We start from the raw sequence: 18,922 nt of genomic DNA, 5'->3' as shown, positions 1-18,922 counted from the left end.
AATGTTGAGTAGTATCTGATCGACTGATCATGAGGGGCTGAAGAGAGAGAGAAGGGTCAGAAATCATTAGCCGTGGGGACCTTGCTGTATTGCATTTCTTCTACATAAACTTTGTCAAGAACCAACAATTCTGAATTAAAGCAATTTGACACCCATCTGTACTTGGGGGCTGTTAACAGTTCTGTTGTTTCGTGCTACATAAAGACTGGGCCGGATGCCAGAGGTACTTTTAATGGTACCCGACTCACTCCATGAAAGTAGTCTATATCTTATGCACAACTAAATGAGCATATTTGAAGCATGTCTTGTGACTTTGTTTTTACCAAAACTAGTTAACACCCAGGTAGTTTGCCATTTTTGCACGACATCTCTGAAAGAAACTCCTTAGCAACAGATGGAGCTGACACCTGAAAACCCTTGTGGTATTTCACTTAAAGTTCCCACTGCATTGCCTCCTTTCACACACAGTGGGTTCAGCCATCTTTTAGCTATGCTAATGCAATATCCACTTACTGTACCAGTACTTGCCAATACAAACTATTTTTACCTACATAATAATCGTTGCCATGAAAAACTGACATTTTTTCTCAATTTTGCCAGGAATACAAAGACATACAGTAGACTGAACAGTAAACAGTTACAGGCAAGTGCTTCGTTAAGCGAATGCAGTGTTCAAACTTAGCCAGAAACCAGTTAAAGCAGAGGTGGTAAATCTGCAGAAACGTAAGCCATCGCAGCTGTGGTACGGTGGACATGAGAGGGATTGTTCTTGAATATCCTGCTTAGTCTCCCTTTAATGTGTTAGGTAAATATTCAGGAGTCCGACTAATAGGGCCTTGCCTACTATATCATAATAACAGATTTAATTAAAAAGACACTGTATAAATAACTGACTCCTATGGGTCAGACCTGTGTTCCTAAGAAATTAGTTACTGCCATCCTAAAAAAGCTTGGCCCATGACATCACTGACGGGTGTTTTTCTGAGAAGCTACTTTGCTCTGGAGCTATCTGTGGACCCTCTGTATGAGACCCTAATGAACCATTGGAATTTCCTTGTATTTGTTGTATTATTTGTGATCATTTTTCAACATTTCTTTGAAAAGTTATTCTTTTATGTGATCTTGTTTGACAGTTGAGTCATGAGCATTCTCTCCATAAAAAGTTGCATTGACAGATGCAGCTGTTTCCTCCTGGAATCCGGAGCCGTGCTGGGAGCTTATTGGGATCCCAGGGGAGGGAGATGGGAGGAGTGGGCAGCTTCTTGCTTTGTCCAGGATCTTCCCAGTTCCTTCCTTCCTCAGTTTCAGCCTGGTGGTCCTGACACGGATGCTGCTGGTGCTGCTGGTGCTGCTGGTGCTGCGGTCTGCTGTTCTGTTGGACCTTTAAGGATGGGAAGAGGACGCCGAAGACTTCACAGAAAGCAGAAAAAAGGTACAGAGACTTGGACCAGCGCTGGACACGAACGGCATTCAATACGGAATAAACCTAAACTACCTACATTGCTTGTAAGAAATGAGAGAAGCTGCAGGATTAGTGGGGGGCTACAGAAAAGCAGAGTAAGGAGGTTGAAGCAATGAAACAGTCTTTTCCATTTTTTTCAGTGACAGAAACCCTGACAACTTAGAAACGTATCGATATTAAATGGATACTAAGGGACAGGCCGCAAATGGAGCCCGACACCTCGCGTGAAATTCAAGCTTTTGCGGGATGCCCTCAGCCGCGCTGTGGACGGGAGAAAGCCCCGGGTGAGGAGGCAGGAGGCGGGATGCTGAAGCCCGTGGGTGGGAGCGCGGAGCCCGGGGAGGACATGAGAGCGCAGCGCGGGGATGATGGAGAGGCTGGGAAACAGAGCAAGACCGCAGACAAAGAGGAAATGGCTAAATACGAGGAGGAATTAGACCCACGAATTCAGGTATGTCAGTAAAGTGCATTTATTTCTCAAATGGTAAAATAGCTGATGTCGCATATTATCGCGTCATCTTATTGACCAAAAGAGCCTTGAACAAACCCAGTTTGTCGGCCGGCTCCATCACAGCCCAGTACCGGGGATGGGCAGCCTCCAGCCGGCATGCCGAGCCGGGACAGCTGTCCCTGCTGAACATGGCTCTGTTTTATTCTGTTTTATTTTATTTAATATCCTGTCCCTGCTGAACGGCTCTGTTTTAGTCTGTTTTGTTAGATTTAATATCCCAGCTGCCCCGTGTGTTTGCAGGAGGAGCTGGAGCAGCTGAACCAGGCCAGCAACGACATCAACAAGCTGGAGCTGCAACTTAATGTGAGAAACATGTTTCAGCCTAACGTGGTGCCCCAACATGATATCTGATCACCACTGTATATTACTGAAGCACATTCAATTGATATACAGTGTGACCTGTTTAAATAGTACCTCTACATATTCACCTTACGTACTGGATGCTAATTGATTATCATAGTTTGAATCTCACACTGGGTTATAATGACACTTGGAATTCAGTAAATGACAGAAACAAAGTCTTCTTCTGCCTCTGAGGTGCCGTTATTTACAGTAATGTCATTTCACAGAAAAATATTGACCATGTTTTGGGATTTCTGGTGGATTTAATTTTTTTATATTTTAAATGATTTAAATTTGGCAAAGTAAATCTGTGTTAAAACCAGATGGTTCACAGCTCTGCTTCATATACAGACTTTTTTCAGATACTGCAGTATTTTCCACCTATGAGCAACAGTTATTTTCTTTGTTATTATTGATCATCATAGTAATTTACATTTGTCCAACTTACCTCGTACATATAGCTCGAGACTGTACATTCATATTGTCGGTATCCCAGAAAAGATCATATCAGTGTTATAAAGATGCTTATTAGTCATACTTAATTCATACACAGCAGTGACTTGCTGAGTTAAAAAGTTTGAAGCAACTATCCTTTTCATTACTGCGTGTCAGACGCTGTTAACTTGTGTCTTGGCTGGTTTGGGTGCAATCTGTTAGTTTCCTTAGCTTGGCAACTTTTTTTTAAAATTGTATGAATTGGACAAATTTGGAATTTGAATGAATTGGATTGTAATTGACTTGAATTGGACTGTATCTGTGAAGTGCCTTGAGGGGACATTTATTGTGATTTGGCGCTTTATAAATCAAATGGAATTGAATTGAATTCAGCTTCACTACAACAGAATGGTGTTGCCAGCGACAACAACTAGACTCAATGACAGACAAGTAATGAAAAAAAGATTTTATTTGGGATTGATTTTCAGATTGTTTAATATAATCTCAGTTCCTCCCTCTGTATGCAAACAATGATGTAGCCTGCATTAAACAGTCAGCTGAATAAAAAACAGGTCCTCTGCAGGTGCACTGATGTCGCTGTTAGTTACATTCTCCCTAAACCACCGAAACTATTTTATCACTCAGACATCAGCATGTTATATTAAGTTGTATTTACTGTGGAATTGTGTACAAAACATTCTGTACCTTCTGATATGTATCAGACAGAATACGATATAAGTAAAGGAGCATGATTAAATGATTGATAAAGTTTTAGAGCTCTGTCAGCTTCCTCCTACTAACCCCTGACCTTCTGTCTGCTCACCTGACCATCCGCTGACCATCAGATATTTTCTACAAAACATTGCTTTGTATAAGTAAATACCAATGACAATCATAAGAAACACAGGCTACTTACCCATAAAGCCTCCAGATAAGCCACTTCATTTTCCGAACAATCATTCAGTATTTTCATTGAGAGCTTCTAACAATCTCTCTGAGTAAAACCTTTTTTTACAATGGGAATACATGTTAGAATGAGCATATATTCCCACAGATTTCTGTGCCTAATTTTCCACAGGCTATTCTCTATGTGAACATTGACCCATGGATTTTAAACTATGGCTAGTGCTTTTAATTGACACGTCACTTTAGCCAGTAAGAGTTTGTGTTTCTACCATGCAGTAAACAGAACTTGTTCAGTTTGAGGCCCATGGCTCCCAGGAACTGCACTCATTCACTGTCATTTCAGAAAGTGACATAAGATACGAGCAGGGGCTTTCTATGAATAATTCACCCTTTGAGTTTTAATGCTGCATGTAGTGTTACTCCTCAGTTGGCTTATCAGAGACGAGTAGAAGCTGGTCAAACCTCTTCAGGACTCTGCAGTTCTGAATCCTGCTCGATGTGTGTTGGCAGGTAAGACATTATTGACAGAAACTCACAGCCAGGGGTGCAGAGATGTAACATTTCCAGGATTACACCATCTGTTGTTTACGAGCACTGCAGTTCCTCCCCCTTTACTGTTCTCTCTCTGTCTGCAGTCTCTGTCTGACTGGATGGTCTTAAAACTGAGTAAATGCATGTTTGTCATTCCTTCAGCTATGTCTCAGTGGAACAAATAATAATGTCTCCCTAATATTCCTGTTGGGTCATCAATGCTCAAAACTCTTACATTTTATTCGCTAGGCAATGGGCCACATGCAAGAACATTTTCGTATTCTTAGCCAGGAAGTGTTGAGTGCTGAGTCATGAGAATGACATCAAGGCGCAAAAAGAACAACTTTAGGGGCTCTGAGACTGAAGTTCTGCTTTCAGAGATCCAGAAAGGAAAATCTGTCATTTTTAGCAGAGTCAGCAGTGGAATTACGGGACCTGCTAAAGCCAAGAAATGGGAAGTTATTACGAGTGCTGTTAGTTCTGTGTCACCTGTAGTTCGTAATGTCACTGAAATAAAGAAGAAATGGTTTGATATGAAAATGGCTTAAAAAAATGTCTCTCCATGGCCAGGCGCTCGATGACTGCAACTAAAGCTGTGCAATCAGTTGTTGCCTCATCATGATGGCACTTTGATGGGGCGGTCCATGAGGGGGGGTCTTCTGGGATGTTGTCTGCTTGGGCTGGTTCAGATAGTGGGCGACCCTCGTTAATGGCAATATTGTGCAAAACGCACCTTCTCTGGGCTACAGAGGCAAGGCAAGGCAATTTTATTAATAGAGCACAATTCGTACACAAGGTAATTCAAAGTGCTTTACAGCTACATAAAATCACAAGAAGGCAATAAAATCATTCCAAAAAAAATAATAATAATCATTAATTAATTAATTTCAAGTGAAGAGAGCAGATAAAATACTTTCAGGTGTCATATGCACAGCTACACAGAACTGTTTTCAGCCTGGATTTAAACATTGTCAGAGTTGAGGCCTGTCTCACATCTTCTGGAAGGCTGTTCCAGATGTTAGGAGCATAAAACTGAAACGCAGCCTCACCTTGTTTAGTCCTGACTCTGGGCACCAGCAGGAGACCCCTCCCTGAGGCAGGAGGCCCCTCCCTGAAGTTCTCAGAGCCCGAGTTGGTTCATATGGCTCTAACATGTCAGAGATGTACTTTGGCGCTTGACCATGAAGAGACTTGTACACATGCAGAGCTGTTTTAAAGTCTATTCTCTGAGCGACAGGAAGTCAGTGCAGAGACCTGAGCACTGGACTAATATGGTCGTATTTCCTGGTTCTAGTCAGGACTCGAGCAGCAGCGTTCTGGATGTACTGCAGCTGTCTTACAGCCCGTTTAGAGAGCCCAGTGAGCAGGCCGTTACAGCAGTCTAACCTGCTGGAGACAAACGCATGGATCAGTCTCTCTAAGTCTGCTTTAGACACTATTCCTTTGATTCTGGCAATGTTTTTTAGATGGTAAAAAGCTGCTGATGTTACTGATTTAATGTGGCTGTTAAAGTTCAGGTCTGAGTCCAATATTACCCCGAGATTTCTAACCTGATTATTAGGTTTTAGAGAGAGAGTCTCAAGGTGACTGATAACACTTTCTCTTTGTTTCTGTGGGCCACAGACAATGATTTCAGTTTTGTCTGAGTTTAGCTGGAGAAAATTGTTTTGCCTCCACACACTGATCTGTTCGATGCAGCGACACAATGTATCTACAGGCCCGTGTTCTCCTGCCGTCAGTGACACGTAGATCTGAGTGCCATCTGCATAGTTGTGGTAGGACACATTATAGCTGCGTATTAGCTGGCCTAATGGAAGCATGTACAGATTGAACAATACGGGTCCCAGGATTGACCCCTGGGGAACCCCACAGGTCATAGCCATTTGGTCTGAGACACAGTTACCAATTTCAACAAAATATTTCCTGTCCTCCAGATAGGACTTGAACCAGTTTAAAGCACGACCAGAGATTCCCACCCAGTCTTCTAACCTCTGTAATAAGATCGCATGGTCAACTGTCAAAGGCAGCACTCAGGTCCAGCAGAACTAAGACTGAGACTTTACTTGCATCTGTGTTCAGGCGGATGTCATTTGTCACCTTGATCAGAGCTGTCTCAGTGCTGTGGTGGGGCCTAAAGCCTGATTGGAAAGTATCAAAAGCATTGTTAGACAGGAGAAAGTCACTAAGCTGTTGGTATACAACTTTTTCTAGGACTTTGCCTAAGAATGGCAGGTGTGATATGGGCCGGTAGTTGTTCAGTACTGTGGCATCAGATTGCTCTTCTTTAGAAGAGGCTTAATGACAGCAGTTTTTAAGGCTTTTGGAAATGTTCCAGTCTGGAGTGAGATGTTGACTAGATGAGCGAGTTGTGGTAACAAACTGCTCAGCACAGACTTTAGGAATCTAGTGGGCAACTCATCAAGGCAGCACGTTGATGAACTCAGACTGCAGATGGTCTCTTCGACTGTTTTGTCAGTAACAGGTGTGAAATGTGTCAGCTCTAGGTGTCCAGCTGGCTGCAGAGTAGTTATTTGTGTTGTGGAAATTAATGCATTTTTAATGCTTTGAACTTTGTCATTAAAGAACATTCCAAACTCATTCCACTAAGATGTAGAAATGAGTTCTAAAGGCAGTGAAACTGGAGGGTTTGTTAATCTGTTTACTGTAGCAAACAGGACACGAGAGTTGTTACTGCAGTTTTTGATGATTTCAGAAAAATAACTCTCCCTTGTTCTACGCAAAGTCTGGTTGAACACACATAGCTTTTCTTTGTAAGTCTCATAATGAACCTGGAGCTTTGACTCGGCTCTCCGGCACTCCCTTTTCTGAGCCCTGACCGACTCTTCTTTCCTCCATGGCGCCCTTTGCCTACTTTTAACCATTCTAACCTTGACAGGAGCAATGGTGTTTGATGTGTAAGAGTTCAACAGATCATCAACATCAGAACACAGGGTGTTCTCAAACCTAATCATTTCCATAAACTGTGTCCCTGTTCTGTCATTTATGAGTCTTCCCTGAACAACTGCAGACCCAGCTGGTGTTTTGGGTGTAACAGACAGGTCGAAGAAAACACAGAAATGATCAGATAAAGCAACATCGACAACATCCACGTTTGAAATAACAACACCCTTTGAAATGAGCACATCTAAAGCAGTTTCCCCCCGCTGTATCAAGACACACCCACCTGGCCTTCTTTCTGTACTTCCCTCTATGCCTGCACTCTATCGCTACACTGTCACCTCTGACAGAGTCTGACTCGTGCTCTCCTTCTACGTAGCTTATTGTTAGCTGTAATGTTATATCCTCATTTGTAAGTCACTTTAGTTAAAAGCGTCCGCTTAATGCAGAAACATAAACACCAGTGCGCTTCACAACAGCACGGGTGCTCTGATGCGTATATGTGTGCAGTCTATTGCTCCCATTATGTTTGTTAGTCCAGCCATGGCATGAAAGTCCCTCTTAAAGTGATACTCCGGAGTAGATTCAACCTGGGGTCATTTGAACCGTGATATCCAGCCAAGTAGCCCACCCGCACTTTTTTCGATATTGGCTGAACATCAGCTGAGTTACTGAGTTATCCCTAATAGTTTCGTACAAGGGTTAATGGAACCTGGCAGTATCTCCAAAATTCCCACACTAAAATCACATGCCATGACACCAAACTTCTACAGTAGTACATATATGGTCTGTACTCACAAAGCGATGCATTTGGAAGTTTGAAAATAGTCCAGGAGTTTATTATTATCAACACAAGCCTGATAGCTTCTCTGCAGCTAAAGCTGCGTTGACGTCACTTCCTTGATGTGGGAGCTTCAAAGTAAGATGAGGGTTGATCTACTACTGTAGACAACAAAGTATATGCTATATTCTACATGTTTTTTTATGAATTTTTTATGTTGTAGAGTTGTGAAATTATTTTATCAATGGAGAAATTGAGCAGCCTTGCTTTGTTGTCTACAGTAGTAGATCAACCCTCATCTTACTTTGAAGCTCCCAGCTCCCTGAAGTGACGTCGACGCAGCTTTAGCTGCAGAGAAGCTATCAGGCTTGTGTTGATAATAATAAACTCCTGGACTATTTTCAAACTTCCAAATGCATCGTTTGGTGAGTACAGACCATATTTGTACTACTGTAGAAGTTTGGTGTCATGGCATGTGATTTTAGTGTGGTAATTTTGGAGATACGGACCAGGGTCCATTAACCCTTGTAGAAGCTATTCGGGATAACTCAGTAACTCAGCTGATGTTCAGCCAAGATCGAAAAAACTGCGGGTGGGCTACTTGTCTGGATATCTCGGTTCAAATGACCCCAGGTTGAATCTACTCCGGAGTATCACTCTAATTTGTACTTGTTGGACAGCGGTGTATGGGAATCTGATGTACCATGGGTGATAAACTGATGAGAGCTTTGATGACCAAGGGGAGCGCACGACTCACAGAGGACTGGGACACCCCCGATCTGTCTCCAATCTCCCTCTGAAAGGTTCCAGTGGCCAAAATCCAAGGGTGGTGAGGACCTGGACGTGTGGTGGAATTGGGTTTGATCGGCGTGTTTCTCTTGGCAGTCTTAATCGCGATGTCAGCCATATCCTTTGAGATAAGTAAAGATTTGTTTTCAGTTAATTTATGCTCACTATAGTGTTCCTGTTTTTCTTAATTATTATATTTTCCATGCATTTTTCACCCTGTAACTACCCCATACTTTCAGCAAATTCAACAATTTACATATGAAAACATTCAGCACATTTGGGAAATGGGTGGTATCTTTCCTTGTTTTTAACTTTCATACTTTTTTAAATATTAAGCTTTTAATGTTATTTTCCCATCATTGATGTCAGGGTGTGGTGTGGGGAAGGACACGGATGCGGACTTATAAAGGAAAACTTGGTTTATTAACAAAAAACAATAACAAAGTTCAAACTAAAAGCGCGGCTGAGCTGGATTCAAAAAACATAACTGGGAAAAACAAACAAAAGACTTTCATGGCATGGAATAAATAAATACTTAACTTTGGTCAGAACAGGTTGTGGCATGGCATGAAGGGCAGGTGACAAACATGGCAGGCAGGGAAGACAAGCAAAGAACCAACAAACTGAGAGGGGAGGCAGGAAACTAAATAGGGAGTGAGTGGTTGGGGACAAGGTGCAGCTGGTGGGGAATAACACAGGTGAAGTGAGTGAACTAATTAACAGAGTACAGGGAAACTAAGGCCACATTTACACATAGCCGGGTATTTAGAGAAACAAATATTCCCCCCCCTCCGTTTTCAATAATAACATCGTCCACACAACATCGTTTTCAAAAAACTTGTCATTTACATCAACCCGCATAAATACGCCGTCAAGCGCCATAATAACTGTGCCAAACCTATTGGTGGCAGTGTAGGGAAAGGAATAAAGCCATGCAAGCCAATCAAAATCCTCAGAATCGAGACTTTCCTCATGTGAAGGAGGAGATAACGCGAGCAAATATCACAACAAAACTGAAGGCAATAAGAGGGAAATATAGACAGTCAGTGCATACTGGACGCAGGAGCGGCCACGGAAGAGTGGTGCTCCTTTTGAACTGTGCGAGCAGGTTTGGGCTGGCAAATGCAATAAGGCCAGAATCGTTTGCACAAACGTAAAAATTAGTAGAACTTTAACATCATCCATGATAATCCTGATCAGTAGCCAAACAAACTGTAAACAAGGCGCTCGCATGACGTTAAGCATTTTCTGGCGCACAATGTGACGTTTAAGAACCTAAAACGCCGTTTCTCCCAGTTGGCACGGCAACACATAACCGGCGTAATCAGAAATCTCCACTTTGGCCGGAGGTTTTAGAAATAATCGTTTTCTGTGATAAAAATGGGGTTTTGGTGTAAATGAGAGGCCAAACCGCAGGAAAATATCTGCGTCTTCCTATCGTGTAAACGGGGCCTGAGGCATGACTAAACTAAAAACTAAACATGGACTGAAACTCAAAACCGTGACCTAAAACATGAAACTAAAAACACAAGTCCATGGGCGTGACAATTGAAATGAATATAAAAAGCTTTACATCCTTAAAAGACTTTCAGCTCTTTCAATTTCAATTCAATTTTTTCAATTCAGTTTATTTATATAGCGCCAAATGACAACAAATGTCATCTCTGGGCACTTAAACAATATCGTCCAATTCAAGCCAATTGGAGCTCAATTCATTTCAAAATAATCCAATTCATTCATATAGAGCCAATTCAAAAACAGTTTCCTAGCTAAGGAAACCAACAGAAACTTGTCTTCAGTCCAATCTCCCGGCCTGAGCGTGCCTGAGGCGACTGTGGAGAGAAACGACTCCCTTTGAACAGGAAGAAACCTCTGGCAGAACCAGAACCAGGAAGGGTGGCCATCCGCCTCCACCAGCTGGGGTTTGAGAAGACAGGAAAGAGGGGACAACAAACACTGTAACACCATTCAAAGGATATCTGTTGGAACAGGGAAACACGAGTTAATGACCACAATAATGTCACATATACATAATATTATTTTAGAAATTAAATTGAATTAAATTTTTAAAAAAGTGAGGAAAGGTGTGACAGATGAGGCCCCCCAGCAGGCTGGGCCTATAGCAGCTTAACTATGGGATGTTTCAGGATCACAGAGAGGGGCCTGATAACTGAAGGCTCTGCCTCCCAAACTGGCAGCTGGTTCCACAGAGAGGGGCCTGATAACTGAAGGCTCTGCCTCCCATTCTACTTTTAGAAACTCTGGGAACCTCAAGTAAACCTGCAGTTTGGGAACGAAGTGCTCTGTTAGGAAAATATCTTACAATGAGATCTTTAAGATATGATGGAGCTCGGTCATTAAGAGCTTTATATGTGAGGAGAAGAATCTTAAATTCTATTCTGAATTTAACAGGGAGCCAATGAAGAGAAGCTAAAACTGGAGAAATATGATCTCTCCTGTTAGTTCTCATCAGAACTCTGCCTGCAGCATTTTGGATCAGCTGAAGGCTTTTCAGAGAATATGTGGGACAGCCCAATAATAAAGAATTACAGCAGTCCAATCTTGAAGTAACAGATGCATGGAGCAGTTTTTCTGCATCACTCTGAGACAAGATGTTGTTTTTTTTTTTTGTTTTTTTTTTTGTTTTTTTTTCTAAACCCATCCACCCCACATTTCATTATTACCTCCATATGTCATCCCACATTCAATTTTACAATATAGTTTAACATAATTCATAAACCTTTTGATATTTAATCTATTCTTATATTTTGAACCAAAAATAAACATTTTCCCAAGTAGAAGGATTATATTTTGTATGCCTTCTGCCTCTGCCAGGTTACCAAATAGCACCGTAAACAGATCTGTATGTAGTTGGATGCTGTGTACAGACAACCAATTTCAACCTCAAACCAAAACACCCCAGAGTTTGCACAGTACCAAAAAAGATGTTCCACTGTCTCCTCCTCTTCTTGACAGAATCGACAGTTCGGGGATGGTTCTATTTCCCACACATACAACATTTTTTTTGTTTCCAAAAATTTATAAAACATTTTGTATTGGAAATATCTTATTTTATTATCTAGTGTTGCTTTGTATAGTGTTTTAAAAACAAAGTTATACATCTCTTTATTTATTTTTATTTTTGTGATCCACTTACCCAATTTTATATAGGGCCTGCATACCCATTGTGATACAGAGAGACTTTTTATTTTTATTTTCCAAGTTCGAGGTATCGATCCTACCAGCTGGTTACTGATGCAGTGTGCCTACATCTACTTCCTTATAGAAGGATTCTGCAGGTGTTGGAAGGGAGAGCATTAGAAATGTAAACTGTGACACGACCAGTGTATTTACAAGTGTTGTTTTGCCAAAAATAGTGAGTTTATTTCCTTGCCAAGGTTGTAATACTTTGCTGAGGCGTTTTAATTTGATGTTAAAATTCAAAGTCGATATTTCTTTGACGTTCTCTGGTATGTGGATTCCTAAAACGTCGATGCCACCATCCGTCCATTCCACTGGCATTTGGCATGGAAGAGTAAAATTTGTGTGTTTGAGTGAACCTAGTCTCATAATGTGACATTTTTCATAGTTGGGTTTCAAGCCTGATATTTTGGTAAATTGGTCCAGATCGTCTATGAGATTTTTCAAGGATAGTATGTCTGCTTTGATCATAAATGTTGTGTCATCCGCATACATTAATATTTTCGAGTGTATACCGTTTAGTCCCAATCCTCTTATGTTTCCGTTAGATCGTATTCTTTCTGCCAATATTTCAATGGATAAAATAAACAAATATGGAGAAAGAGGACAACCTTGTTTCACTCCTCTCTCCAACTTAATTGGTTTTGAAAGGTGTCCATTGTTAATAACTTTACTGGAAGCTCCCCTGTACATGACTTTAAACCAATTTATAAAGGACTCCCCAAAGCCAAAATATTGTAAGCATCTGATGATAAAAGTCCAATAAATTTTATCAAAACCCTTCTCAAAGTCAGCAACAAAAATAAGACCTTCCTTTTCTTTTGTGTCACAGTGCTCCATAGTCTCCAGTAGCTGCCTAATGCTGTTAGATATATTTCTGCCTTCTAAAAACCCGGTTTGGTCATGATGTATCAATGTTGGTAGCACCTTTTTAATCCTTTTTGCTATACACTTAGCTAAAATCTTTGAATCATAGCCCTAAAGTGTCAGCGGTCTCCAATTCTTTAGGTGAACAGGATCTTTACTTTTTCCACAGGAATCTTGTTTTAACAGTACAGAAATTGCACTTTCTCTTTGAGTTCTTATAAGAATACCTTCCTCATATGAGAAGTTTAGACAATCAAGAAGAGGCTTTTTAAGATGTTCATAAAATACCTGATACACTTCAAAAGGAAGGCCATCCAGGCCAGGTGTTTTCCCTTTTTTAAAAGACATTATTGATGTATAAAGCTCATCCTCTGTTATTAGGCCCTCACAGGATTGTTTCTGGCCCTCTGTTAACTTTACATGTTTACTGGGGAAAAAGATATTTTCATCAACCTCTTCATGATCTTCCTCTGTATACATTTGTGTATAATAATTTTCTATTTCGTTCATAATTTCATCTGGTGTAATTAGTATTTTCCCATCATTAAGTTTTAATCTTTGTATATTCTTTTTTGAACTGTTTCTTCGCTGTAGGGTTAAGAAAAACTTGTTACATCTCTCGCACTTTTCCATCCACTGTGCTTTGTGTTTATAGTATGAAATGTTTGACCTTTCATGAATTAACTGTTCAAATTCTTTTTGTTTTTGCTCAAGTTTATCAAGAGTATCCTGGCTAGCGTCCTGTTTCTCCACAAACTCTGTCAAGACTTCAATTTCTGTTTTTAATTCCTGTTCCATTGATTTAAATCTTTTTTGTCTGTAAGATGCCATCTCAATTGTGTGACCTCTTAAAGCACATTTAAAGGCTTCCCAAACTATATGCGGGTTAGCAGTACCTATATTATAGAAAAAAAACTCCTTAATAAATTAATTTGTTTTCTCCACGAATGTCTGATCTTCTAGCAACTTTTGATTAAATTTCCAGTACCCCCTACCTCTGGGAAATTCTGTCATGTCAAGATGTAGGGAAATTAGTTGGTGATCAGATCTTAATTTATCTTCAATCATTACTCGTTTAACTTTACCTACCAGTGAAAAGGAAGTAAGAAAATAATCTATTCGGCTAGCCTGATTCTGCCTTCTCCATGTATACCTTTTCGATTTTGGGTTTTTTAATCTCCATATGTCCACCAGATCCTTTTCATCCATTATTGTTCTAAGTTCTTTAAGTGCACGTGGGTGATAATTAATTACATTTGATCCTTTACGATCCATTTCATTGTTCTGGACTATATTGTAATCCCCTACCATTATGTACCCGTCACCTACAGACTCTGTACCATTTATAGCCTTATTAATATCCACAAAAAAGGAAGGTTCATCGCCATTTGGCCCGTAAAGATTAATCAAACACAAACTTTTATCTTCAATTTTAAACTTTAAAATAATCCATCTTCCCTGAGGATGCACTTCTACATTCTCTATCTTCAAATTATAATCGTTATTCAGTAAAATCATCACTCCTCGTGTGTTTTTAAGGCCATGGGAAAACAAAATTGAACCACCCCACTTCTCTCCAGAAATCTTCATCAGAAGGAACTGAGTGAGTTTCTTGCAAGCAAATTATAGTATGTTTTTTTCCTTAAGCCACGTAAATATTTGTAATCTTTTACTCTTGTTTGCTAATCCGTTAACATTATAGCTAGCTATTTGTATGTTAGTTCCCATATCTATCTAGATAGATTGATTTTTTTAAAGATTCCAAGTAAAAAGAAAAAATACAAAAAGGAAAAGTAGATACCAGGAATACTGATTTTCTTTCTGCAACCACGTCTTTGGCCTCCCCCACCCCCACCCCTTTCCTTAACCACCCCCCACCCAAACAATTTCATCATCATACACGAACACATATCTATCAAAACAGAAAAGAGAGAAATAAAAGAATAAAAGGAAAAAGAGAAAAAAAGAAAAGAAGTCTATTCAATCGAAAGAAAAAAGAGAGTAATAAAAATAAAATAAGAGAAATAAAAGAACAAAACAGCAAAAGGAAAATAGAAAAGAGAAAAGAAAAAGCCGCTTGACGCTGAGCCATATCCATTTTTGAAATTAACCCATCACATAGGCTATGTTAGGTTAGCCTGACTATGTCATACTCACGATTCTAGTCAGAATGTGAGTCTGATACCGCTCAATAGAGATTTGAGTATGGGGCGTGTTTCAACCGAACCAGGAGAAAAAATGCCTCTTCGCTCAATTGGATAGACCTACAACCAATCAGAGCATCGTAGTATGTGACGTAGATTAAGCAACACACACTTGTTGTAGGAAGGACGGGAAAAACATCTTTTCTATCGATAAAAGCCTTTATCACGTTCCTCTGTTCGTCTTTCAAAATGAATGCAATGTGGAGATCCTGTAGAACAGACTCGATGGCAGAATCTACACACCCTAGCTCTCCAGCGGCAGCCATGTTTGTTTCAAACAAATTCAAACCAAGCGCTCTTTAGTGACGTAGTCGATAATGTCCCAGTTGATCATCTGTCCATCATCGTTTAAAGCCCGCCCTGGCAATCTGATTGGGTCGACCGATTCTTGGTCGGGCATAATGATTTCCCAACTGAGCAGAGCCAGACCCAACTTCCCGACCAAAACTTTTATGGGCGGGGCCAAGTTCGGCTGGTACCCAGGCTAATGTTAGGTTGTAATGGGTTAGAATCAGTTCCACAGTTCACTTTTCATTCTTGTGGCCGTCATCATCCAGAATAATTTGTAAATGTCACTTACCAGCGCTGTTATGACGCAGAAGCTTTAGAGTAGGCTACTCACAACAACCATGGCGTGACTTCGGGATCTCTGAACAGCTGGTTATTGATATATAGTTTGTCCACGACCAGGTGCGTCTTTGCTCTGCGGGCTTTGTGGTTCTTCATGATTGGCACCAACACGCGTCTTCTGTCCACGATTTCCTGAGGGAATTGTTCAAACATGGAATAGTGTGACCCTTTGAGCTTGTTACCCTGGCCTAACACCTCTTGTTTCTTTTGGAAAGTCGCAAACTTCACCACCACTGCCCTAGGTTTTCCATCGTCTCTCACCTGGCCAACACGATGGGTGGTTTCAATTGTGACTTCAGCTAATTGATCCTCGGCCATCTTCAAATCTTCGTTCATGAAGGCCTTGACAATATTTTCGGTCACCGCATATGTTTCGTTTTCTTGTTCTTTCAGGCCCATGATAATAATATTGTTCTTCATGCTTCTGCATTGTATGTCAAGGATATCTTCTTTCAGAGCCCTGTTTTCATTTGACAGCCTACCAACCTCCACCTGTCATACATCCACGTTGGACTTCAGAGTAGCGTTTTCCGACTTTAGATCCTTAATTAGTTTGTTTGTGAATTCTTCTGATGTTTTCAGTTCGTGAATGTCTTTACTCATATCTTGTAGCAAATCGAGTTTTTTAAGTTGTTCAAGTTGCTCGTGAATGTTGTTCAGCAGGAGGCGGTCAGCTGAAGTTATCTCATCCCATTTCTGGTTCGCTTGCGCTTGAAAATTCAGCACGCGCTCTCTTGTTTTCGGATTTTTTCCTTGTTGACATTTCTTTGTAATACTTGTCGATAAAACTTTCCAACTCCTCTAACTCCGCCAGTATGATATTATATGATATGCAATTTAAACTATGCAACTGTCATGGACAGCGTCTCGCACCACTCTATCAACCTGCCACGCGCATGCTCCTCCTCAACAGGAAGTCTTTGAAGATACAAGATGTTCCTGATTTTAACAATATTACGAAGATGAAAGAAGGCAGTCCTAGAAACCTGTTTTATATGTGAGTCAAATGATAAATTCTGGTCAGAAATAACTCCAAGGTTCCTCACTGTAGAACTAGAAGCCAAGGAAATACCATCTAGAGTAACTATATAGCTAGACAATTTCTCCCTGAAGCGCTCAGGTCCAAAGATAACGACTTCAGTTTGTCTGAATTTAGAAGCAGACAGTTCTGAGTCATCCAGTTTTCTGCTTTCATTTTGCTCTTGGTCCTTCCACAAATATTTTTCAGTCCTCCTAATACTTCAGTAGCTGGTTTTCTGCTAAATTGAACTGTTTTCAGTTTCTTTAGCATCTTGAGTTTAGGCACTTTATCACCTTTATTTAGTTTATGAGGATCCTTACTGCTGTAAGGGGAACAGCTTTTTGATTTCAAATGGTTGCAGTATCGTCCTTTTTTTACCCTATTTTTCTCCTGCCCTGCATCCTCGACGTCTGGTCCTGAACTCAATGGGATTTGGGCTCTTACTGCAGACATTCCTTTGGCTTTGGAAAGCTTAATCAGCTGTGCCCACATGTAAACAACTTTGCCATTGCCATGGTTATACATCATGATATATGTCAAAAGGTACCACAATCACCATGAGAAATAATATTTAAAAGATCTGTATTCTAAACCAGGTCAAAAACAATGATATAAGAATAACAATGATACAACTATAATGTAGATGACTCTACAAAAAGACAAATGTGACATTTACACAGAAAAGAATAAGTGGAAAATCAGGAAAAGTTAGAGAAACACAAATTGAAGGGAGAAAAAGATAGCACAAGAGAACAAGAGCTGGGTTCTTCTCCACCTATCAGAACGCAGCCTCTCCCGTCTGTGACTCATATAACCTGAGCTCTGTTTGCTGCCGTCAGCTATCTGTTTCAACTACCAAAGTACCAAAAATACAACTCTTTTCCCTCTCCACACTTTCACATAGTTTCTTAACAACAATATGTGACATGTATGAATTATTTTGTAAACTTTGTAAAACAAGAGAACATAACATTTCAAGTTACCAACTCATCTTGTATGCATATAATTGTTTTCTACATTAATTGTAAGAAAATGTAATGTGAGCAATCAAATCAACTTTCTAACATCAACTCTACACTAATGTAAGATCTAATTGATTTATTCTGTGTTCGGATCTGTGGGTTATCTGTTTTTGGCGGCTGCTTCTGATTTTTCTTCAGTGTGGCTGAGTGCTCTGATTCAGGTGCTGAGACTGGTTTCATTGATTCAGACATTGCTATGACATTGCTATGAGCTTTTCCTATCCCCAGTCCGTTAAAGGTCTGGACGGCCAAATCATTTTTAACGTCACTCCCCTGTCAATTTTACTAACAGAAAATCCTGAAGAGATTGTGCTATATCTTCTTCCATCACCAGGTTTCAACTTTGGTGTTAGGTTTTGGATGGTTTAGGATAACCCTCATAACCCTCACATAGGTTAGTAGTCAGGAAGGGTTCTAGCTAGGAGTCAGTCTTGTTACTCATCCCGTTTATGTTCAGCTATTCCTCCTTGCTCAAATCCAGACTCCTAGTCTTCTTTGGCACCCAATCTTTCTCAAGTCCCAGTGTTTATCAGGACTTAGGTGAGGTATTTAGTAAGGAGAAGGCCCTCTCTCAGTAGCCGCTTTCGGACAGAGTAGTAATAGGAACGTAGTTATCAGAACTGTCCTACTCGAATTTCGTTCTGATAACTGTCCTTCTGTTTTAGTCTGCATTCGCACATGAGTCGGGACCTGATAGGGACTGATGCGCCGCGCGCAGCCGTCTGCGTCAGTGACGTGTTATGTTAGCCGTTTAGCTACATTCAAAAACAAAACAAAACAGAAAGTAAGGAGAGAAGAAAAAAACACCACCAAGAAGCTAATATGGAGAGCGGGGAGGCCACCGTGTTTATGGTCTGCATGATGGTGATATTAATCATGGACAATCACATCAGGCGTCTAACATCGAGGCTGGAAAAGCTCACAGAGAGAGTCAGGAGACGATACTTTTTCATTTCATGAAGGAAGAAAGGAGAGCAGAGCTCTGCAGACAAAGGAGACCAGTGTAAGTTTAACTTATTAAACACCCGCCTGTTCTGTCTGTGTGGTATGATGAAACATTTCAGCCGTGATAGCATGACATGGGGCGTAGCTACCGACCACCACACACCTCCGTCACATGCGTTCTATAGAACCATGAAAAGACCCGACCTCGGAGAAGGAGCTAAATAGTTATAGGAACTGAGGGAGAAAGCCCCGAGTTCCTGTATGTCCGAACACGGGAGAAAACGGCCCCGCGGATTAAAAGGTTATTAGAACTGCCAAAGGTTCCTCCAGTCCGAAAGCGGCTAATGATTGATCTCTTATCTGGCACCATCAAGTTG

At 40.7% G+C, this 18,922-nt stretch overlaps 1 protein-coding gene across 3 annotated transcripts in view; it reads left to right on the top strand.

Moving 5' to 3' along the window:
* The first annotated feature begins 1,343 nt into the window (after window positions 1-1,343).
* The window catches only part of sh3bp5lb (SH3-binding domain protein 5-like, b), a 60,027-nt gene continuing 42,448 nt past the window's right edge, over window positions 1,344-18,922 (top strand). The window contains exons 1-3 of one of the 3 annotated variants that reach the window (XM_075450471.1): window positions 1,344-1,432; window positions 1,603-1,913; window positions 2,214-2,276. In XM_075450471.1, the coding sequence (XP_075306586.1) occupies window positions 1,668-1,913; window positions 2,214-2,276 (309 nt within the window). In that variant the 5' untranslated portion in view covers window positions 1,344-1,432; window positions 1,603-1,667. Of the gene's footprint in view, window positions 1,914-2,213; window positions 2,277-18,922 lie in introns of all 3 variants that reach the window. The other 2 variants (XM_075450470.1, XM_075450469.1) reach the window with 2 other exon arrangements.

The sequence above is a fragment of the Odontesthes bonariensis genome, chromosome 18, assembly GCF_027942865.1.
Source record: "Odontesthes bonariensis isolate fOdoBon6 chromosome 18, fOdoBon6.hap1, whole genome shotgun sequence".
Classification (NCBI taxonomy): domain Eukaryota; kingdom Metazoa; phylum Chordata; class Actinopteri; order Atheriniformes; family Atherinopsidae; genus Odontesthes; species Odontesthes bonariensis.
The sequence above is the reverse complement of the archived record's forward strand: the minus strand, read 5'-3'. Positions and strand labels throughout refer to the sequence as shown.